This window comes from Erpetoichthys calabaricus, chromosome 2, assembly GCF_900747795.2.
Source record: "Erpetoichthys calabaricus chromosome 2, fErpCal1.3, whole genome shotgun sequence".
In the NCBI taxonomy this organism is placed as follows: Eukaryota; Metazoa; Chordata; class Cladistia; order Polypteriformes; family Polypteridae; genus Erpetoichthys; species Erpetoichthys calabaricus.
The window spans coordinates 4,902,074-4,925,769 of record NC_041395.2 but is presented as its reverse complement, the minus strand read 5'-3'; the positions used below and the strand labels follow the sequence as shown (position 1 = coordinate 4,925,769).

Genomic DNA, 23,696 nt, shown 5'->3' with positions numbered 1-23,696 from the left:
ATTCCCTGGCGCTGCCCTGTCCTGTCGTGGCTCTCAAGCAGCACGGCCCCCATTGCCAGTCAGTAACTCAGACCCCTTTAGTCTTAAGGTTGGGGTGCCTGGGCACTGCCCACTGCTATCGAGAGCCTTGTGTACATATTCTGTATAAAGTGCTTGTCTACTAGCTATTATGAGGGGCCTAACATTTCTGTTGATATATTTGTTATATATAGCGCCTTTCACATCTACCCGTCTGGTATAGAATGTCCTTCCTATCTATTTATCCTGGCACCAGAGACTGGCAAAATGCCGCATACTGGTTGGACATCCAAGGAAGAATTTCCCAGCTTTCTCTGTAAGTGTGATGACTACGACTGCCATCTCCTATCTGGGCTTCATTACAGACACAGCACAGTGGTCTGTTAGGTGGTACATTTGAATTTCTCACATTTTATATGGCGCCTTTCATTTCTATCTGTTCATTCCAATTTATTTTATATAGTGCCTTTCACACCTGTCTACATGTAATCCATTCTTCATTACTGTGGTACTGGAGACTTATGTGTGGTGGACACACCAGAATCGGACTGGACTCTGGACATACAGCACAACAACTGCTACATATAGTGTCTGTCCATCTGTGACCTGCTGCTCTCTATGTGTTATATAGCGCCTTTCATTTCTATTTGTCCCACTTTAATGATGAGGTTTCCTCTCGTACCCATGCACCTACCTGATAATCCTCCTACGGTCTACCAGACAGCTCTACGGTGCACATCATGAGGTGTTTTCCATTTCCTTCCATCTCTTTTTATAGTTCCTTCACTTCCAGCTATCATTAGGTGAATTGTCATGTATGCCCATCTGAGAACCATCATCCAAGCTTTTACCAGGTATGTAATGCCAACTCAGGCAGAGATGGGGCGCTGCCACTAACAGCTCCACAGTCCCCATGAGGTTAATTAACCGCCGTCCCCTCCCGTTCCAGGGCTTTAAAAGCAACGACAAACCGAGGACTGAACCTCCTTATTCTGACTTGGCACCACTGGCAGAAGCCCGACAATGGTGGCCACGTCACTGCATGGCAGCGATTCTGATGTTTTCATGCCATTGTGCGCAACTTTAATTTATAAGAGAGCTGGTGCTAAATGGGGAGGGCCATGTTGGAGAGTTGACTCACCAACTCTCCTTTCTTTGCCCCCAGCCTTTATTATATAGCGCCTTTCACTTCTGTCATGTGCCCCACCCACTATTTCTCCTTATTATATGGTTGCGTCTTTCATATCCCATCCCGTTTCTTTCTTCGCTCTCTCTGCCATGGCACTGGAGATGGTGACGTGCTGCGTGTCGGTCAGACATGTGTGTCACAATACGACTGTCTCCCCAAGTTCTACATTATCTATTTATTATATAGCGCCTTTCATGTCCATCTACCTATTTGTGTATATAGTGCCTTTCACCTCTACCCATCTTTTATATGTTCCTCTTATTTTCATTCATCTGTGTGTGTGTCAATCTATTATATAGTGCCTTTCATTTCTATTTGTTTTATATAGTGACTTATTTCTCCCTAATGTGCCCCATTATATAGCGCCTTTCATTTCGATAAACTGATTTCTTTGATAAGGTGCCTTGCATTTCTATCTTTATAAGCCTCCATCTGTTAGAGAGTCATGTGCATCTCTCGGTTATCTTTGCCTTTCACTTCCATTTGTCATGTGACCTTCTATTTCTCCTTATTCTATGGTGGTGTCTTACCCAATATACCCAGTATGACTGTCTGTCGAGGTGTTCAGTGCCTGTCCTATTATATAGCGCCTTTCATTTCCATAAATCTGTTATGCGGAGTTAGACGTGCCTCTCATTTCTCTATCTTCTATCCCCCCCTCTCCATTATATAGTGCCTTTCATATCCGTCCCCCCGTTTCACAGAGTTTCTTTCTTCTCTTTCTGCCTTGGCACTGGAGATGGTGACATGCTGCGTGTCGGTCACACATACGTGTCACAATACGACTGTCCTCCCAAGTTCTACATCACCTATTTATTATAAAGTGCCTTCCATTGTTGGATTTTTCCATCTCTTTTGTTCCTGCATATGACACTCCGACTGCGGCTGTCACACAGAGCACCACCAGTGGATGGCACAGCGGCTGCTGGCGTGCGACATTCACACAGATGCTGCATTGTTTATTCAGAAGACGCTTGTCGCCCAAGTGACGCGAAGCCCAAACGCATCCTTTTCATATTTCTACCCTCTGAAGGCGAGTGCCTGGCTCGGGGGTCCCACAGGGCGTGAACTCTAAAGTCGATAACCTGGTGTGCTGCAAGAACCTCCTCGTCATGACATTCACCTGTGACTGGCAGCGAGGGTCCTCACTGGCCGAAACAAGCAAACCCCAAAGTGGTGGGGACCAAGTGCCGAAGGCAGATGAGATCCGTGAGGGGGGTCACTTCCAAATATGAGCTCCATGTGCTCACCACAGGCAACGTACCAAAGACGGAGCCGACATGGCGAGCAGATGTGCGCAAGATGAAGGCTAACATAAATACAGGAAGTGAGAAACGTCTGACAAACGCCAGGCGCTTGATGGAACGGACACCCTCCCTCCTTGGTCACAGGGGCCCTCCTCACTTGAGCTCCTGTTCATTCAGTTCATGTCACGTGGCACCTTTCACACCATCATCGGGCTCAACACCCTTCATTCTTCAGAACCAGTCACTTATATAGCGCCTTCTGACAAGCAGCAATCCAGCAGAACAGATGCCAGCCTGCACCTCCTCATCCAGCGCTCACTCTAACCCTAACCCAGCTGCCTCTCTGATGCCATCTCTCAGAATTCAGAGCGTTAGATGGGCATGCCAGCGGGTATGCGAGTGAGCGGACATCCCCATGAGACTTCGGGACACATGAGCACGCCAGCTTTGTAAATCTCTGCCTATTGTACACATCACGTCAGGCACGGCTGTGAGGAATGACAGAGCAGAGGCGGACGATAGGCAGACCCTTCCGGAATGAAGGCTCCACGGTGCAGGCTAACGACCCGAGGTTTACAAACACATTAGCACAATGGCCTTTAATTAATGACATCCTCCCCGGCGGAGACGCAACGGCCCTCGCCAAAGTAAACACGGCGGAAACAAAAGGCTCGCCTCCGAAATGGCACAGCTGGAGTCCTGCTGTGCAGGAGAGGCACCCCGGCATCTGGGGAGGAGGACACAATGAAGGAAACAGTCGGGGGGGTATCAGCAGTGACACAGCAAAGACGCTAGAGGGCGACGTAGTCGGGGATACCTTCAGTGACAGAGTCCAGACACCAGGGGGCAGCACAGTCCTTGATGCTGCCAGTAACATAGCTGTGACACCAGAGGGAGATGTAACATGGAATATTATCAGTAAGAGAGCTCAGACACCAGGGGGCGATGTAACACTTAGCCAGGTGTGCCAACACCACCACCTTAGGCACCAGAGGGTGATGTACAGTCAGGGATTCAATCAGTAACAAGGTCCGGACACTAGGGGGCAGCACAGTCCTTGATGCTGCCAGTAACATAGCTGTGACACCAGAGGGCGATGTAACACTTAGCCAGGTGTGCCAACACCACCACCTTAGGCACCAGAGGGTGAAGTATAGTCAGGCATTCAATCAATAACAGAGATCAGACACCAGGGGGCAATGTAATCATGGATTCCATCAGTAACAAGGTCCAGACACCAGGAGGAAGCACAGTCCTTGATGCTGCCAGTAACATAGCTGTGACACCAGAGGGAGATGTAACATGGAATATTATCAGTAAGAGAGCTCAGACACCAGGGGGCGATGTAACACTTAGCCAGGTGTGCCAACACCACCACCTTAGGCACTCAGTCAGTAACAGATCAGACACCAGGGGGCAATGTAATCATGGATTCCATCAGTAACAAGGTCCAGACACCAGGAGGAAGCACAGTCCTTGATGCTGCCAGTAACATAGCTGTGACACTAGAGGGCGATGTAACAAGGAATACCATCAGTAAGAGAGCTCAGACACCAGGGGGCAATTTAACACTTAGCCAGGTGTGCCAACACCACCACCTTAGGCACCAGAGGGTGATGTATAGTCAGGGATTCAGTCAGTAATTAATAAGAGTTCAGACCTGAGACGATGACAGAGTCATCAGTAGGAGACTTAGTCAGGGATAAGAGTGACAGAGTGGAGTCACTAGAGGGCGATGTGCTTGAGGATACCATCAGTAACAGAGATCAGACACCAGAGGGCGACGCAGTTGGGATGAAATCACTTCAAGGTATTGTAGTTATTTCAAGTAATGAAGATGGAAGTTTGAGGTCCGGTCGTTCTACTCGCTGTTCTCTGGTGTCACACGTTGACAAGCACATGCAAGTCAGAATGTCTGTGGATTCAGCATGTGTGGCACTAAGAACCCTAAACATACAAGCAGTGACATTTGCCAAAGCCCCAGCAGAAACCTTGCCTCATGGTGGTGTTAAAAATCTTAACCACATTCAGGTCCAACTCATTATTAGTAATGAAGCACCTCCTCGTGTCACTACTGTCCCGGACACAGAGAAATACCAAAAGAGGCACCAGGTAGAAGTGTCTCAATGAGGAGTGTGAAGCACTCTGTGCCCAGGGGGCACTGGCAGATCTCTGCTGACTCAGCCCGACAGCAGAGCTTGGGGGTCTCACTGAGCTGACCAAGCACCTCTGGCACAGTATGAAAACCAGCCTCGGTGGGTCAAGGGTCTAGAGATAAGAGAGCAGCAGTCTGTAAGCAGCAGCGGGCACCATGGGCCCTTCACAGTGTAGAGTCACCAACAGGGTGGTCAGGTGACTAACCTGAGGAAACCAAAAAAACAGCCAATTCAGAGATGAATGGCGTAGCGACAGCAAGGAGGCCGACACGACCAGCTGCTTTCCCAAAGGGCAACCAAGTCCTGGGCACCGTGCCACAAAACTTGGCCAGTGCTGTTTCTTAGGTCAGCTTTTGTTGAACGTCTGTGGTCATTCTGAAAGGCACAAGATGGTGTGTGCCACCCGTGGCAGGGAATCACAGGCTGTCTGTTAACAGACTTTCACTCAGTAGATTGAACGGCGGCAGAGGGGTCCCACCCTTCAGCCATCTTGGCACTAATTACACGCACCATAAGGTGAAGACTTGTAGCCTATCAAGACTGCTGATACAGACAAATTCCTGTAAACGATGGACGGGCAGAGGGCACTACATGGGGGGTCAGGGGCGCAGCACATAGCCAACAGGGCGCCATCTGTTTATTTCTGGAATAGCAGCATGCAGATGGCGAGCAGCTGGATGATGACAGTGTGTGTTGCAACAACGAGCTGGACGTCGACCAGCCTGCCGCAGCTGTGGGCCATACCACCACCAAGAGCACTGTGTGGCCCGGCGGTGGACGTGGATCCATGTCTAGCTGAGGGAGTCGTTACCGTGTGCTGGGCTAAGGTACGGGCTGCCAGTTATATAGTGCCTTTCATCCTGAGCTCTTTACTTCACTTGGTTATATTGATCTGTTTGGTCATCATGATGCTGGAGAGGCGCCAAGTGTTCTGTGAGGACAAGAAATGCAAGGAAGACGTTCACAGTACTCAGTCAGTCTGAGTACGGATATCTATTATATAGTGCCTTTCATTACTCTTTATACACTGCGGTACATTGACTGCCTTTCAGATGTTCTTCATCCGGCTGCTCCCATTAGGTGTTGCCACAGTGGATCATCTTCTTCCATATCTTGCTTTCCTCTGCATCTTGTTCTGTCACACCATCACCTGCATGTCCTCCCTCACCACATCCATAAACCTTCTCTTAGGTCTTTCTCTTCTCCTCTTGCCTGGCAGCTCTATCCTTAGCATCCTTCTCTCATTATACTCATCATCTCTCCAAACCAACACAATCTCACCTCTCTGACTTTGTCTCCCCACCGTCTATCCTGAGAAGACCCTCCAATGTCCTCATTTCTAATCCTGCCCATCCTTGTCACACCCAATGCAAATCTTAGCATCTTTAACTCTGCCACCTCCAGCTCTGTCTCCTGTGCCACCGTCTCCAGCCCATATAACACAGCTCGTCTCACTACCGTCCTTAGACCTTCCCTTTCGCTCTTGCTGACACTCGTCTGTCACAAATCACTCCTGACACTCTTCTCCACCCACTCCACCCTGTCTGCACTCTCTTCTTCACTTCTCTTCCACAGTCCCCATTGCTCTGTACTGTTGATCCCAAGTATTTAAACTCATCCACCTTCACCAACTCTACTCCCCTCATTCTCACCATTCCACTGACCTCCCTCTCATTCACACACATGTATTCTGTCTTGGTGGTCCTACTGACCTTCATTCCTCTCCTCTCATATCTTCATCTCTCCAGGGTTTCCTCAACCTGCAGATCACAATGTCATCAGCAGACATCACAGTCCACGGTGACTCCTGTCTAATCTCGTCCGTCAACCTGTCCATCACCAATGCAGATAAGAAAGGGCTCAGAGCCGATCCCAGATGAAATCCCATCTCCGTCACTCCTACCGCAGACCTCACCACTGTCACACTTCCCTCGTACATATCCTGTACAACTCTTTCGTACTTCTCTGCCACTCCCGACTTCCTCATACAATACCACAGCTCCTCTCAGTCATCCTGTCATTTGCTTTCTCAGGTCCACAAAGACGCAATGCAACTCCTTCTGACCTTCTCTAAACTTCTCCATCAACATCCTCAGAGCAAACTTCACATCTGTGGTGCTCTTTCTTGTCATGAAACCATCCTGCTGCTCACTGATCATCACCTCACTTCTTAACTGAGCTTCCACTACTCTTTCCCATAACTTCATGCTGTGGCTCATCAGTTTTATCCCCCTGTAGTTACTGCAGTCCTGCACGTCCCCCTTATTCTTAAATATCGGCCCACCAGTACACTACTTCTCCACTCCTCATCATCCTCTCAGTTTACAAGATTCCATTAAACAATCTGCTTAAAAACTCCACTGCCATTTCTCCTAAACACCTCCATGCTTCCACAGGTATGTCATCTGGACCAACGGCCTTTCCATTCTTCATCCCTGTCCTTACTTCCTCCTTGCTAATCCGTTGTACTTCCTGGTTCACTATCTCCACATCATCCAACCTCTTCTCTCTCTCGTTCTCTTCATTCATCAGCCTCTCAAAGTCCTCTTTCCATCTGCTCAGCACACTCTCCTCACTTGTGAGTACGTTTCCATCTTTATCCTTTATCACCCTAACCTGCTGCACATCTTTCTCAGCTCGGCCCCTCTCTGTAGCCCACTGGTCCTCTTCTTCCTCCTTAGTGTCCAACCTCTCATACAACTCATCATACGCCTTTTCTTTAGCCTTCGCCACCTCTCTCTTCACCTTGTGCCTTATCTCCTTGTACTCTTGTCTACTTTCTTCATCTCTCGGACTATCCCACTTCTTCTTCTTTGCCGTCCTCTTCCTCTGTATACTCTCCTGTATTTCCTCATTCCACCACCAGGTTTCTGTTTCCTCCTTCCTCTTTCCAGATGTCACGCCAAGCACCCTCCTCCCTAAACTCAACCTTGCAGTCTTCCTTTTTCAACTTCCACCATTTGATCCTTGGCTCTGCCCTCACTCTCTTCCTCTTCTTGATCTCCAATGTCATCCTACAGACGACCATCCTATGCTGTCTAACTACACTTTCCCCTGCCACCACTTTGCAGTCTTCAATCTCCTTCAGATTGACTCTTCTGCATAGGATGTCATCTACCTGTGTGCATCTTCCTCCACTCTTGTACGTAATCCTATGTTCCTCCTCCTTTTTAAAATACGTATTCACCACAGCCATGTCCATCCTTTTGGCAAAATCCACTATCCTCTGACCTTCTTCATTCCTCTCCTTGACACCATACCTACCCATCACCTCCTCATCTCCTCTGTTCCCTTCACTAACATGTCCATTGAAATCCACTCCAATCACCACATTCTGTTCTTTGGGTACACTGTTCATCACTTCATCCAACTCACTCCTTAAATCTTCTTTCTCAGCCATTGCACACCCAACTTGTGGTGCATATGCACTAACAACATTCATCATCACACCTCCAGTTTCCAGCTTCATAATCATCACTCTGTCTGATACTCTCTTCACCTCCTAAACACTCTTGACGTGCTGTTCCTTCAGAAGAACTCCTGCTCCATTTCTCCTCCCATCCACACCATGATAGAACAATTTGAATCCACCTCCGATCCACCTGGCCTTACTCCCCTTCCATTTAGTCTCTTGCACTCACAATACATCAACCTTCCTTCTCTCCATCATATCTGCTAACTCTCTCCCCTTACCAGCCATACTGCTGACATTCAGAGGTCCTACCCTCAGTTCCACTCTCTTTACTCTCCTCCGGACACGTCTCCCCCTCTTCTTCTTCTCCTTCTTCTTCTACAGCCCACAGTAGCCCAATTTCCGTCAGCACCCTGTTGGCTAACAGTACTGGTGGTGGTCATTGTTAACCCGGGACTACAGCCTACAGAGCCTCTAATTTCTATTTAATACGTCGAGTGTTAAACAAACTGGCACAATAACCTACATTATATAGCGCCTCTCATTTCATTAAATACCTGTTTTATATAGTGCCTTTAATCTGTGACATATGCCTCTCTCTATTATCGAGTGCCATTTATTTTCTTGTATGTATCCATTTCTCACAGAGTCTTTCCCATGTATTAGATATGCAAAAATGAAAGGCGCTACATAACATACGTCCTGTATTATTTTGGGTCTTTTACTTCTCTGTTTTATAAAGTGCCTTTCATTTCTGTGTTTTATGCTTCTGTTTATTAAGGAGATCCTTTAACTTCTATCAGTATGTGTTTTATACAGTATAGTGCCTTTTCTATTAATATTCCTTTTCGCACATCTCATTAGATGAATAGAAATGAAAGGCACTATATAACAGATAACGTATACGTCAGTTATATGCGGCCTCTTATTTTTTTTCTATATGCATGTTGTATATAGTTCTTACTTTTTATTCCTATTTATTTTTATATAGTGCCTTTCCTAATTATCCATTGATTTGCCTTGTTCTCCATGTTGGTCAGACACGTAAAGAAAACCATCAGCGTCCTCTGCATGCAGCACAACACAACGATGACGACGACTACTGATCTGTCCATCTGCTCAACAATTACAACCTGCCCATTATAAAGCGCCTTTCCTATTTATGTGTCGGTCAGTGCCTTGTGTTTCTACCTCACTTGATCTCATATGGCGCCTTTCCTATCCCTCTGCTATAGAGTGGTGCCGTCTGGCACTGCTCTGCCCACCATATCCCCTCCTACAGTCTCGCAGTAAGCTGCTCTCGTTCACATATCTGTGCGGAGTCACCGATGTCACAGCCTTGCTCGGTAACGTCGGCATCACTTGCACATACACAGCATGATGGGCTAACAGCACAGGCCACACTTCAAGACAAATGGAGGCCGCAGCCACTTCAGGTCATCCACCAGGTGTGTTAAGAGGGCGGCTCTGAACATTTTGTGAGCGGACAGGTTCTCTTTCTGAAGGGCGAGGCGCTGTGTCTGACTCACCTGGTTTGGGTGTGGTGACTGGCGTGGCATTAGGAGCCTTCTCTGCTGGCGGCTCCACCTCAAGTTCTTCACCACACGTCCTTGTTGGCTCGGCCCCCTCATCCACTTGCTCGCAGACCAACAATGAGCCTTCATCAAGGGTGGACACCTTGGAGCGGCAGGCCGTTGCAGTCTCTTGCTCTCCTTTGCAGTGCAAATCCATCGGTTCGTCTGCAACAGAAACACATTGACAGTCACCACCCTGGCCACTCGGAGACAAAGCTGTGCACTGCAGTAAGGAAGGCCACCTGTGCAGCTCCTAGGGGACATTTAGTGCTGGTGTCACTCTGAAAAGTCCAGACCGTTCTATGGGGGCTCCAAGAAAACAAAATGGAAATCTTCAAAATGCTACTGGCATGTCACCTACTTCAGGAGGGGTCTTAGTACTCTCAGATCACTGCTACGCCACCATAAAAGATGCCAACTGCCTGCTGCTCAACCCGACCTTGGGTAGTTTGATCAGTGGTCCGCACTCCAGCTGAAGTGTGTGGAGCCAATAAGAAAACCGGGGCAGCGCCCTACACACCACCATATAAATACTAACCATGTCACCTGTCCTAAGCAGGTAACTCAGCACAACCTTCTACAGTTTGTACCTCCAGTGCCTTCCCTCAGTGTCCTCGTGTGTCTGAAGCTCCCTCCTTCTGTCCAGCACATTCCTGTAATGCCCGCTTCTCAGACTCGGCCATTTCGAGGCACCGTGTATACCACCCGTCTTTGAAAGACCCTCTAAGTGTGCCTCCTACGCCTTTTCTCCTCCTTGCGTATCTCACACTTCCTCCTTCAATCGCATCACCAAAGGCAAACGGACCAATCAGATTGCTTATGGGGACCGGACATACACACAGGGCACAGTATTTTATTGTAGATACATATATCTATATATTAGTTACACACACACTTCTATATTTACAAGTATTCGTACAGTGCCTATAAAAGTATCCAACCCCTTGACGTTTTCTTGTTATATCACACTGAAGCCCAGTGGACTGAATTTGGCCTTTTGGACACAAAGACTCTTTAATGTCATGTGAAGACAGATCTCTGCCCAGTGGTCTAAATGATCTACAGTGGGGGGGAATGTGACCCCCTGCTGAACTGGTGAGTCTGCTCACGTACAACGAGATGAACAATCTCTGATTTTGATGGTAGTTTCACTTCAATGATGAGAGACAGAATATCAACCAAAAATCCAGAAAACAACACTCGACATCAAAGTTATAAATTGATTTGCATGTCGTAGAGTGAAGTAAGGATTTGATTCCCCCCTACAACCAGCTAGAATTCCAGCTCCCACAGCCTGGCGGTGTGCCCATGTGGCACACAGATTACGATCACTCAATCCCAGATACTCCTGATCTCAACTCTTTGTGTGTATGAAGCCCACCTGTCCACAGAATCCATTTTTTCCATTCCAAACTCTCCACCACCGTGGGCTACGACACCAAAGAGCTGTCAAAGGACGTCAGGGACAAGGCTGGCGTGGCCTACAGGACCATCAGCAAGAAGCTTGGTGACAAGGTGACAACTGGAAATGGAAGAAATATAAAATGACCGTCAGTCACCCTCGATCTGTAGCGCCATGCAAGATCTTGCCTCATGGGGTGAGGATGATGATGATGAAAGGTGAGTGCCCAAAACTACACGCTTGTTAATGATCTGAAGGCAGCTGGGACCACCACAGTCACCAAGAGCACCACTGGTAACACACTACACTGTAATGGCATCCATAAGGTCCCCCTGCTCAAGATGGCACATGTACTGCACAGGCCCGTCTCATGTTTGCCAGTGAGCATCTAAAGGATTCAGAGAAGGCTTGGGAGAAAGTGCTGTGGTCAGATGAACCCAAAATGGAGCTCTTTGGCATCAACTTGACCCGTTGTGTTTGGAGTGTGACACCTCACCACAGTCAAGCATGGAGGTGGACACATCACACTCTGGGGAGGTTTTTCTGCTCACCCTATGAGGCGAGATCTTGCATGGAGCTCCAGCCCGAGGGTGATTGATGGTCATTTTATATTTCTTCCATTTCTGAATAATCGTACCAACAATTGTCACCAAGCTCCTTGCTGGTGGTCTTGTAGCCCACTCCAGCCTTGTCCCCGACGTCCTTCGACAGCTCTTTGGTGTTGTAGCCCACAGTGGTGGAGAGGTTGGAATGGAAGAAACGGATTCTATGGCCAGGTGGGCATCACGAGTTGAGATCAGAAGGATCTGTGATTGATTCATTGGCTGTCAATATTCACGGCTGGGTTGTAGTTGAAAATCAATTTCTAACTTTGATGTCGTTTGTTTCTTTTCTGCATTTTTGTTTGCTACTCTGCCTCTCTCCATTAAAATGACAAATTACCATTACAATGACAGACTGGTCATTTCTCAGTACGCGAGCAAACTCACAAATCCAACAGGGGGTCCGTATTACAAATTTAAAACACAAAGTCACTGACCTCCTGAGTATTCAGCCCCTTCAATGAGATGTCCCACCATTAACTCCATGGAGGTTACCTGGAGGTCCACCTTGTGGTGGTCAGTATGGTGGCCTGACTGGCACAATGAAGACAAAGGAACACAAGACGCAGACTGAAATGCACAAGTCAGGGGACGGGGACAAGAGAAGTCAGTGAATATCCAGTTGAGTCAGACGTGAAGAAAGTAAGCCAAGCTGTAAATAGTTCAGACAGAGCAGGCCGAAGATGACGATTGAGGAAGGCCACCAAGAGAGCTACAAGCTACAGTGGACCACATTGGACAGACTGTTGCCCGGGTGCTCAGCTTTATGGGACAGTGGCAAAGAGGAAGAAGAAAAAAAAATAATAAAATGACCCACAGAGGACATCTTGGCATATGGGAGACTCAGCTAGAAGGTCCTGTGAACTGACGAGACCCCAATCGCCATGTTACACTGCACATCATCTCTACCGTGAAGCACGGCGGTGCCATCATCAGGCTGTGGGTGATGCTTCTCTGCAGCACCCCCTGGAGGCATGTGAGAGCAGCAAAATCCTGGAGGAAAACCTGACGTGGTCTGCAAGCAACCAGTGCCATGGGAGGAAGCCAAAGCTTTAAAACAAGGTGAATGTCCTGAAGTGGCCAAATCAGAGTCCTGATCTCAATCCAATGGAGAATGTGAGGCTGGACATGACAAGGGATGGTCACTCACAACCACCATGACAACTGGCAGAGCAAAGAAGAAAAGGAAAAAACGGCAGAGCTGATAGGGAGAGCCCAGTGGGTGAATCCGTAGGTAGAGGAGTTTATCTCCGTTTCGGATTTCTAATTCATTGGGTCAGAAAAGCCAAATCCAAGCCCCTGTGACTCAGTGACGTAGAACAAGAAAATGGAAAAATACTTTGTATTGTCACAACACCCTGCCAGGGTGTGGGCACTAACTACATTTTGGAATAATTCCTAACCTACCTTGCAAATCAGGTGGAGAGCGCTTCAGCAGCGTGGCTCCCTAATATAGAGCACAGACTCAGCTTTTTAGGGGGCTTGCTGTCACATATCCGGAGCACACGTGACACTCATCACTTAGTCACAAGTGGCATGAATCGAGCAATCCCAGCTCGTCAGTGGATGGCAGGGGGCTACACGCTTAGCACGGAGGTGGCAGCAGAGGGTAACAACGTGCACAGTAAAGGCGTCAGTGCTGCCCTCTACTGGAGAGACACCAAATGTCCATTAAAAGACAAGCCGGGCCACCGAGTCCAATCAGAAGAGCCGACCACCGTACTCCTGTGATTTGTGACTCGTCAGACCCTCCTCCCGGATCTCTAAAGCCCAGCATCTGATTGGCCCGTTCGTCACAGAAAACAAAAACGCCAGTCCTGAGTGAGGCATCGCAGGATGAATTACCAGCATCTCCTTGGGGCAGCCGTCCACTGAGCAGGAATTTGCCCACTTTCTTTAAGACCTTCTTGTGAGTTTTGGAAGGCTGGAAACTTTCAGCATGACACCTGAGGGGGGGCAAAGAAAAAAAAAAAAAAAGAAAGAAAGTGAACGCAGGTCAGCGAGGGGCAGGCCTGTCAGTATACAGCAGGGGGGCTCCGAACGCCCACGTTTGCTCAGGAGGCCTGTCCTGTGACCCTCACTCATCTGTTAGGTCCAGTAAGCCCGAGCACAACAGGCCAATCAGCCGATAGCATGTTGTGATGTCACAGCCTGGCTAGCAGTGGAGGGGTCCCTGGTGTGTGATGTTATCCGAGAGCACCGGTGGTACCATAGGTGTGGCCAGGGAGGGCAGATTCCAGGTACAGACCCCCTGAAATGTGTTTTTTTTGCCAGGTGATCATTCATGTGTTTTCTCATCCCACCCCTGGCTACTCCTCCATCGTCTACAGCAATGTGCTTCAGCGGCCCGATGCCACTCGTCATACCAGCAGCCACGCTGCTCCTTTGTTAAAATGCTGACGGGGGCCATCAACTCCCACCTTAAATGAACCAAGGGGATGAAGCCCATGAGCCTCAGGTAAAGCACAAGAGCACTTTGAGGGACCCCCCAAGCACTAACAGCTTCATCACCATGGACGGCCGAACCTGTGGCCCCCACCCGAGCAGAAGCCGGACCACCACCCTCCAGTGTCCAGAGCAGCCCCTCAGCCATCAGGTCACATGATCTACCAGGACACTCGGCAGAGAAGGTACCCCGCCAGACGAGTGCCCACTTTGATCACCACGAGTCTTACCTGATGGTGTACTGCGGGCAGCAGGTCCGATTCATGACTGGCTTGTAAACGTACTTCCCACTCCTGGCAAAACAAAAGATGGCACTTAGCAGGACAAGAACATGAAGGACTTTCACATCCATTCACTCCAACATGCCATGCTAGGCGCTCATGACCCTCGTCACCACAGGCTTGGTCAGTGCCCCCCGGTGTCCACAAAGCTCACCTGTCCTAATCCTAACTGTTTTTCTATTTCATGTCATTGTCACACTCGCAAATCAACCACCGGTCTGTGCCATGTAAAGTCTGAGCAAACAGAGCTGGCACCACTCGGGACACGGCCTTGAGCCTCCTGTCACTTCACTGTTAAGTGGCCTCAGTTGTTTTAACACCACATCCAGTGCCCACGTCCTCCCTGCCAGGGTACACGTCTCTTCTCCATTGTTCAGACGTTCCCTCCCAGTAATTGGCCGAGTGGTGCCTCGGAGGTTAGGGGTCTGTGCTTGCCAGTTGTAAATGCCAGAAGTCACTCTACTCCATCGGGCCAGGCCCTTCACCTGCAACTGCTCCGTCCTGCGTATGATGTTGACCTGAAAACTCAAGGGTTGGTGGCAGGATTGGCACTCCAGCCACTGTTCAAGGTGCTGAGGTGTTGCCCGTTGCACAGCTGCACTCGGACCTCCCCATCCAGGTGGTTTGTCGTGTGGTGGGTGTGGCACCGTGCTGTCCTCAGTGCCTGCTCCTCACAGCTCACATCATGCAGCCCTGGGGTACGTCTAATGCTCATTGTCTTGTGGTGGTCTACCCTGGCAGTCTTAACGGCATCACAAGGGCAACATAAACTCTGGTATCCCTGGCTACATCGCCCTCTAGCGTCTGAACCCTGTTACAGCTTCAAACTGTTCCACGTGTGGAGTATGGTGAAGTTCTGCCAATCCTAACATCTCCACTTTCCAGTGCTATGATAAGCGAGTCCAACCACCTGACCTCAAAACGTCTGCCTTCTTCACCTGAAATACCCGTCTTTGAAACGAGGGACTACAGCGCCACCCACCTAGTGTCTGAATTGTGTTACTGCTCATCCCAGACTGCATCGCCCCCTAGTGTCCGACCTTTGTCACTGACAGTACCCAGGTGACATCACTCCTTAGTGTCTAAATCCTGACTAAAGTGCCCTCTACTGTCTGAATTCTGTTACTGCTCATCCCAGACTACAGCGCCACCTGGTGTGTCTGAATGTGGATGCTGATGAGAATCCAGACTACATGGCCCTGATTACTGATGGTGTCTCAGACTGCATCGCCCTCTAGTGTCCGACCTTTGTCACTGACTGTACCCAGGTGACATCACTCCTTAGTGTCTAAACTGCCCTCTGGTGTCTGACCTCAGCTATCGATTATTCCTGACCACATCGCCCTCTAGTGCTTGAGCTCAGTTACTGATGGCACCGCTGATCATATCGCCCTCTAGTGTCTGATCTGTATTACTGCCTAGGCAGCTATTTTAGACAGGGGCTTTAAAATGAAAGAGATTGTCACGGGGGAAGAGGCCCAGTAGTGGGCAGTGCCATCTGAGCTGCTAGACAGCCTGGGTGGGTGTAATCAACAGAGCTACTGCATAAGCTGGAATAAAGTGTGGAAGAAACCACAGGCCAGACTCGGCTACCTGATTAGAGGAGCCTGTGAAGTCCCCTGAAGTCCCAGTGACCTGTGGCACATTGTACGGCTCTGATGCAAAGTGTCCCCCCTGTCGAGCTACCATACTGCGCTGTCACAAAGGCGGTGACGGCAGAGTCACAAACAGGCTCTATAAAGGCTAGCAGAAGATACAGAGATCAGCAGAATGGAGGCCAGCAGGTGGGCAGGCAAAGAGGGGTCTCACAGGGCACCACACAATGGGAGAGGAACAGATCCTCACTCCGGCAAAGGACTGTGCCATGACAGCCAATCTGAGTGGCCTGCTTCAGCTTCCCACTGAAACGTCATTGACATCATGCTAGGGGTCTGCTTTACGATCGAGTTGACTATTCCATTGGGGGGTAGAGGGGGATACAAAGGGCTCGAGTCCGAGTGTGGGGACAGAGGACGGACGGTGGTAGCCATCTATACAGTGGAGGTGGGCAGCCATGGCCATCCAATGTCTAAAGGAGCAGCTGGCAGAGGAGTCTAGCTGTGGCTAAGGAGCACAAAGCTCTTGAGAAGAGGGTCCATTATGGAGACCACCACATAGGAATGAAATGGCACCTGTCGCTGCCATAGGAGATGTTATAGGTTGAAAGGGGCAAAGGATCAATGAAGGGAGTCTGGTGGCAGAGATATAAACATCAAACCACGATGCAATGCAGAATGGTGGCTGTGTCGAGGGCACAGAGGTAAAGGACTGGCTAGGCTACACTGGCATTTCTTTTTGCGTGATCAAATGTTAATGTTTGCAAATCAGACAATACTGAAATCTTTCTTTCAAAAGTAATAAAACAGCAGCTCCAGTGTGCCAACTATGCACACACTCACCCACCTGCGCCAGCCGCGGTCAATGAGGGCCTGGTAGTCCTGAACGGTCATCACATGAGCCCACATTCCTGCAAGAGAGCAAATCAGAAGGTGAGTAACATCAGGGCATCCGAAAGAGGCATAGGGACGCGGGATGGTGCCTGGGTAGGCTCTGACCATGCCACCTTACCCCACCCAACATCCCTGGACTGGATCAGGCTGGCACGATAACGAGCAAAACTCTAAGCCCGGATGTGAAAGAGGGATGGCCAGTGGCGTTGTACGGTGCTAAAATCCTGCGGAGGCCACTAAGGCTGTGCTGTGCCAACCTGGCAATGGGTGACTCTGATTTGTGCCAATCACTTTGGAACTGCAGGTTGTTTTAAACTCCTTTTGTGTTTTTATGCAATTAGCAAAGTTGACCTGTAAAACTTTTACAATTCAGTGAAGGGCGATACACAAAAATAAAGCGAACGTAATGAGCGGCTCCTGCTGTCACAAGAAATGGCCACAGGACAGTTTGGGGCAGCCACACGGAGTCCGCGGTCACACTAGACGAGACTGGAGCACAGGCCAGACCAGAACGGCCTTGCTGGCGCCTTTAAAAGCAGACTGGAGGAAGTGACATCATCAGTGGGGCCAGAACTGGAAGTGACATCATCAGTGGGGCCAGGCAGAGAGAGAGAGAGAGAGAGAGGCAGTGCACTCTGCCACCTTCTGGTCTGGCATGGAATTGCACTCATTCAGGCCCTTTAGCTCCCTGCGTGTGACACGGTGTGAATGTTTTTGATTATTTTAGCTGTTAATTCCTGCATTTGTGTGGCTGCGTGGATTTTAAGAGACGGACTTAACGACAGAACTGTAATTCGTTACCTATTTAACAGGCAACGTCTTGGGAATTGTGTAAGGACGACTCACACGGAGTAAAGTAACGGCACTTATGTCTTTAACCAGTCGAAGTGCAGGGGGGAGCCATGTTGTGCGACGCCTGTGGTGGGTAGAAGTGTGTCCAGGACAGGCCTGGGGGACGTCATGTGTGCCCGAGCACCACAGCCTCCAAAGCCACCTGCCGCTAACAAGGTAAGAAGCGAGAAGCGATTGCTTTGCTTTAGTTCGCAGTAGGGGGTCCCCCCCCCCCCAGAGTTAAAATTATAAAAAGAGGACAGGTGGGGGCACGTCGAGGGTGCGTTGGTGCTGGTGTGCCCAGGAGGCCACTGAGCGTAGTGCGTGTGCAGAACACACCGGGAGTCAGACACCATTGGAGAAAGAGAGTGCGAGCGGTGGGACGCACGACTGGCCGAGGGCCTCATTTGCCAGTCTAAAAGTCGCTTCCTACCTCTAGGGGGCATCTCAGGTGACTCGGGCCAGGGGGCAGCGACTTTGGTGCTGCTTGTTGTACATCCAGCATATGGGCTTGTGCTTTATTCTGCTTGGATTGAGGTATTTAGAGGGTCTGCACGTTCACCGATGGGTTTCTTTTCCTTCTTGTTGGAGTCGCTGAAAGGACTGTGCTTGGCGTAGATTCTTCCCGATTGTATTTTGTATTCAGGCAGACTGTTCTTTTTGTGTATCTACATTTTTGTCTTTTGATTATTTTCACTTTGGGACTGGCAATGACCGTATTTCTGATCGGGTCATTGCTTCTTGTGTACCCGTATTGTTTTGGTAAACACCTTCTCTTTGTGCCTCTCAAGTCTGATCTCAGTCAGACCCAAAATACAAGACCCTCAGAAAGCAGTCTGCTGCCAGCCTTGCCACTACACGGGGTGTCAGATGCAGTAGACCAAAGATTCTGACAAAACGTCAGGTGCTCCATGACAGGGTTGCATAGCCATCTTTTTCTGGTCTTGTTTTTATAAAGATTTACAACTGGACTGGGAAAAAATAAAGTTAAAGTGGGATTAAATAAAGGCTGAGGAGGCTGACGTCAAAACGCCAGTGTTTTAGAATACAAAGTCTGGTCAGGCCAATGTGGAGCAGAAGGGAGAAACGGGCTCAGATGGGGCGGAGCCTAAAAGAGCGCAATGGGTGTCAACAGGGTGGAGCCTGAGCAAAAGGGAGAGGAAAAACAAATGGGATCAGAAAATGGAGGGAGAGAGAGAGATGGCAAGAAGGGGCGGAGCCTAAAAGAGAAACAGAAATGGGGTGAGAGAGAGAGAGAGATGGGAGGTCAGAAGGGGCGGAGCCTAAAAGAGAAACAGAAATGGGGGAAGAGAGAGAGAGGGGGAGGTCAGAAGGGGCGGAGCCTAAAAGAGAAACAGAAATGGGGTGAGAGGTCAGAAGGGGCGGAGCCTAAAAGAGCAGAATGGGTGTCAACAGGGTGGAGCCTGAGCAAAAGGGACAGGAAAAACAAATGGGATCAGAAATTGGCGAGGGAGAGAGAGATGGCAAGAAGGGGCGGAGCCTAAAAGAGAAACAAATAGGGGGAGAGAGAGGGGGAGGTCAGAAGGGGCGGAGCCTAAAAGAGAAACAGAAATGGGGGGGGGGAGAGAGGGGGAAATCAGAATGGGCGGAGCCTAAAAGAAAAACAGAAATGGGGTGAGAGGTCAGAAGGGGCGGAGCCTAAAAGAGCAGAATGGGAGTCAATAGGGTGGAGCCTGAGCAAAAGGGAGAGGAAAAACAAATGGGTTCAGAAAATGGAGAGAGATGGCAAGAAGGGGCGGTGCCTAAAAGAGAAACAGAAATGGGGGGGAGAGAGAGAGAGGAGGTCAAAAGGGATGGGGCCTAAAAGAGACAAATAGGTTTAGACAGGGCGGGGCCTAAGAGAAACAGAAATGGAATCAGAAGGGGTGGAGCCTGAGAGGACACCACTTGAGAGAGAGAGAAATGAGGTCAAAAAGGAAGGGGGGTTCAGTCTACTAGAGGCAGCAGTGCGTGAGAGGGTGTAATAAAACAGCAGCACCTCGGACCCCAAATAAGCGCACTGCCACACAGCCAGTGTTATGATTGAGCAGGCAGGGCACATGGCAAAGAACAACAATGCTGAGGAAGGAGAGAGAGAGAGAGAGAGAGAGAAGACCTCCATTAAAGCTCAGATGAAGGAGTGAGGAAGAAACCCAGCCTGTCAAGAGTCTTATGCTGCCAGCACCAGGGATGATGAAATAAAAATGATATAAAATGAGCAACTGTTAATACAGACATAACAACACAAGTGTAAGAGATATCGGTCAGAAATGCTAAGGAGTATTCATCAAAACTAAGCTGAGGAAGCACACTGCCGTTCTCGGGCTCCATCACCAGTGAGTACAAACACTTCAATTTGAAACTTTGTGGAGTTCTTTGGCTGAAAAAATCTGCGCTTATTACACCAAATCCTTCAGGTCACTTTACTCTCCAGCAGTGCCATCTGCTGAAAGATGGGAGGCTGCACTCCATGTGCCCTTAACAGACACACACGTACACACCGCGCCACACTTCCTGGTCTGGGAGGAGAACAACACGACAGCAAACTCCTAAACAGGGCCGTGAGCAGGGTCATTACTGTCACATTCTAACATGCATGTTGTCACCCTCCAGCGCCATCATTAGCAAGACGAGCTCCCTGACCTGAGAACTTCTGTCCTCCTTGCCTTTGCACAATGGCACCCCTGACTACTCTGCCACCCCTGACTATGTCGCCCCCTTGTGTCCTTAGTATCCTGTGCACAGTGAAATTCTTACTCGCACGTGCTAATCAAACTGAAACAGGCTGGCACTCTGTGACTCCATGGTTGGCAAGCTGAGCCACCTGACTGTCACTCTTCTGTCTTCTTTACCTGACAAATCTCAGAAAACACTTTGGGTACAGTTTAGATGAGTGATTCTGCAACAAAGTAAATGTCCGCTTTCCTCTCAGTCCCCAAACCCTCGCCATGCACTTCGATGGCACCAACCAGCACCCCCATTGCTTCAGGAGATTAAAGCCTCACTGGCATCTAGCTGATTGAGCTTACATGGCTTCAATAATGAAGGAAGCAGTTCTTGGGCTGGTGTGGCACAACATGCCAGGGAGGCTGAAGTAAGATGGGGGGGTTATCGGTTACTTACTTCAGAACAGCTTGGGCACCGTTCACGAGGTCTGAAAGCTGGCACCGATAAGTGCTGACCCAACTCTACCAGGCAGTCACAAACACTCAAGTGCTTCAAAGCAGCACAGTCATCACTACATGCCATCACACACACACACACACACACAGACGTGTGACTGGCAGAGAGTTTACAAGCGTAACTAAACGTCGGTTCCCACCAGACCAGCGGTTGGCGCTGTACTCCAATTCTTTCTCCTCTTTTCCCACAAGACGACTGAACAATCAGCACCACTTCTGGCCCAAAAGAACAACTCCGGATGTCACTTCTGGGTCCACCTCAAGACTCCACCCCCCGATGATGTCATCTCCAGTTCCAGAATGCCGCTCACTCATGACATCACTTCCTGCTGTGTGTCTGTGTCAGTCAGGACCTCATAAGCGCATCATCACGATTTCTCGATAAGAACATGCGGGCTGATTGGACGTACAGAACTGCGCGGTGGTGGATCAGCTGACTTCAGCCGCGCGTTACCCCTGCCCCTTGGCGTGCGTCTGTCTCTCTGTGTGTTCTGCACGTCACTTCTATGCTCAGCGTGTATATTTATGTATTATTTATTCATTTGAAGTGTTCGCTTGTATCGTCATTTATACGACAGACTGATTTCTCTACCACACTGCTCTGCTTTTTGGCTGATGGCGGCACAAACCCCACATTTTAATTCACTTCTCTGGGGGGCTGAAGGGATCGTCGTCTTCCTCATCCTGTCCTTGATTTGCTGCCCTTTTATTTTAGAGCTGTTAAGTATTCACCACGGCAGCAAACACAAGTTTGTCATTAAACTGTCACTGTCCCCGATGTTCCTTCTGTTGTTAGAATGGCTCTAAAACTTGACGTGTGGCAATGTCAGGACGCCACCGACACGTGTCTCTGGAGGCGGCGAGTTTAACACACAACTCCTGAAACAAACGCGAAACGGAAATCAAGGGGTTAAGAATCCCACCGAGTTTCATTGTGCGTGGGCCCCGCTCTACTAGCCAATCACATCGGGCCTCTCCACACACACCACTGCACTTACCTCCACGTCATCATGCAGGAGGTCTGCAAAAGGGACATCCACGGGGGGCAGGCCGGGCACTTCAACACTGCACCCAGCAGAGACCTGGGGGGCTTCAAGGGGAGCAGCCCCTCCAAGAGGGAAACCGGCCTCAGCAACAAACAAGTCTCGGAGCACCGCGGCTAACGGCAGATGGGAGTTAACGTCAGTAAAAAGTGAAAACGGGAGGTCCAAATACACAATGGGGGTCAGAAAACCAAAAGTCCACCCTATGAGGAGGACCTGGGAGTTGTACCGGAGTCATCATCATCATCAACTGGCAGGCAGTGTTCACAGAAAAGGCTACAGGGGATAAGTTAGGAGGAAAGAGTAAAAGAGCTGAGCCTTCAGGAGATGAAGAGGAGACCTGACTGAGTGTTTAAAATGATGAAGTGAATTAGTCCAGTGGATCGAGATGGTGACTTTAAAATGAGGTCATCAAGAACACGGGGACACCGTTGGAAACTTGTGAAGGGGAAATTTCACACAAACATTAGGAAGTTTTTCTTTACATAAAGAGCGATAGACACTTGGAATAAGCGACCAAGTAGTGTGGTAGACAGTAAGAAGTTGGGGACGTTCACAACTCAACTTGTCGTTAATAAGTGGACAGGACTGGCGAGCTTTGGTGGGCTGAATGGCCTGTTCTCATCCAGAGTGTTCTAAGATATCCAGACAGTGTTCAGAAGCCATTAAGAAGACTAACAGACTGTCAGGTTATATAGCGCCTTGATGTGTGGAGTACAAGTCACAGGAGGTTCTGCTCAAGCTTTATAACACACTGGTGAGGCCTCATCTGGAGTCCTGGGTGCAGTTGTGGGCCCAACAGACATAGCAGCACTGGAGAAGGTCCAGAGAAGAGCGACTGGGCTGATTCAGGGCTAGAAAGAATAAAAGAGCTGAGCCTTAAGGAGACCTGACTGAAGTGTTTAAAACGATGAAGGGGATTAGTCCAGTGGATCGAGACGGTGACTTTAAAATGAGTTCAACGAGAACACAGGGGGCACAGCTGGAAACTTGTGAAGGGGAAATTTCACACAAACATCAGATTGATAGATAAGCTGCTCCTCTGTCTGGAGATGATCCTGTTCAGTGGATGCAGTGAATTCTCCATGACTGACAGGAGTCTGCTCAGCGCCCGTCGCTCTGCCACGGATGTCAAACTGTCCAGCTCCGTGCCTACAATAGAAACATTGGAGAACCACAGACATGTGGAATAAGTGACAAAGTAGTGTAGTGGACAGTAGGACTTTAGGGACCTTCAAAACTCGACTTGATGTTATTGTTGAAGAATTAAGTGAATAGGACTGGCGAGTTTTGTTGTGCAGAATGGCCCGTTCTCGTCCAGATTGTCCTAATGTTTTAAAGCTAATGCCACATTATGCAACTTTTATCATGGGGTTCAAGTCAAAGAAGGTTGTGCTCCACTTTATAACACACTGGTGAGGCCTCATCTGGAGTCCTGGGTGCAGTCTGGGTCTCCAGGCTACAAGATGGACATAACAGCACTAGAGAAGGTCCAGAGATGAGCGACTGGGCTGATTGAAGGACACTGGAGATCAAGTGAACAGTAAAGACTGAAGCAGTCAAAGCTTTAAATAAATGGAGGTGAAGAGATGAGCTGACTAAAAATGTTTAAAATTATGAAAGGAATCAGTCTGAGAGATCGAGATGGCAACTTTAAAATGAATGACAGGGTGACTGAGAGGAGCTGTGGTGTTGTATGAGGAAGTCGGGAGTGGCAGAGAAATGCGTAAGAGTTGTACAGGATATGAAGTGTGACTGTGGTGAGGTCTGCGGTAGGAGTGACGGAGGTGGGATTACATCAGGGATCGGCTCTGAGCTCTTTCTT

The 23,696-nt window shown here is 49.1% G+C and overlaps 1 protein-coding gene across 2 annotated transcripts in view; it reads right to left on the bottom strand.

Moving 5' to 3' along the window:
* Positions 1-23,696, bottom strand: part of LOC114669411 (arginyl-tRNA--protein transferase 1) — a 59,277-nt gene that overhangs the window by 29,018 nt on the left and 6,563 nt on the right. For both annotated transcript variants that reach the window (XM_028825625.2, XM_028825626.2), the window contains exons 2-5: positions 16,769-16,832; positions 14,276-14,338; positions 13,446-13,546; positions 9,552-9,761 (exon numbers count right to left, since the gene is read on the bottom strand). In XM_028825625.2, coding sequence (XP_028681458.1) covers positions 9,552-9,761; positions 13,446-13,546; positions 14,276-14,338; positions 16,769-16,832 — 438 coding nt within the window. The remainder of the gene's footprint in view (positions 1-9,551; positions 9,762-13,445; positions 13,547-14,275; positions 14,339-16,768; positions 16,833-23,696) is intronic.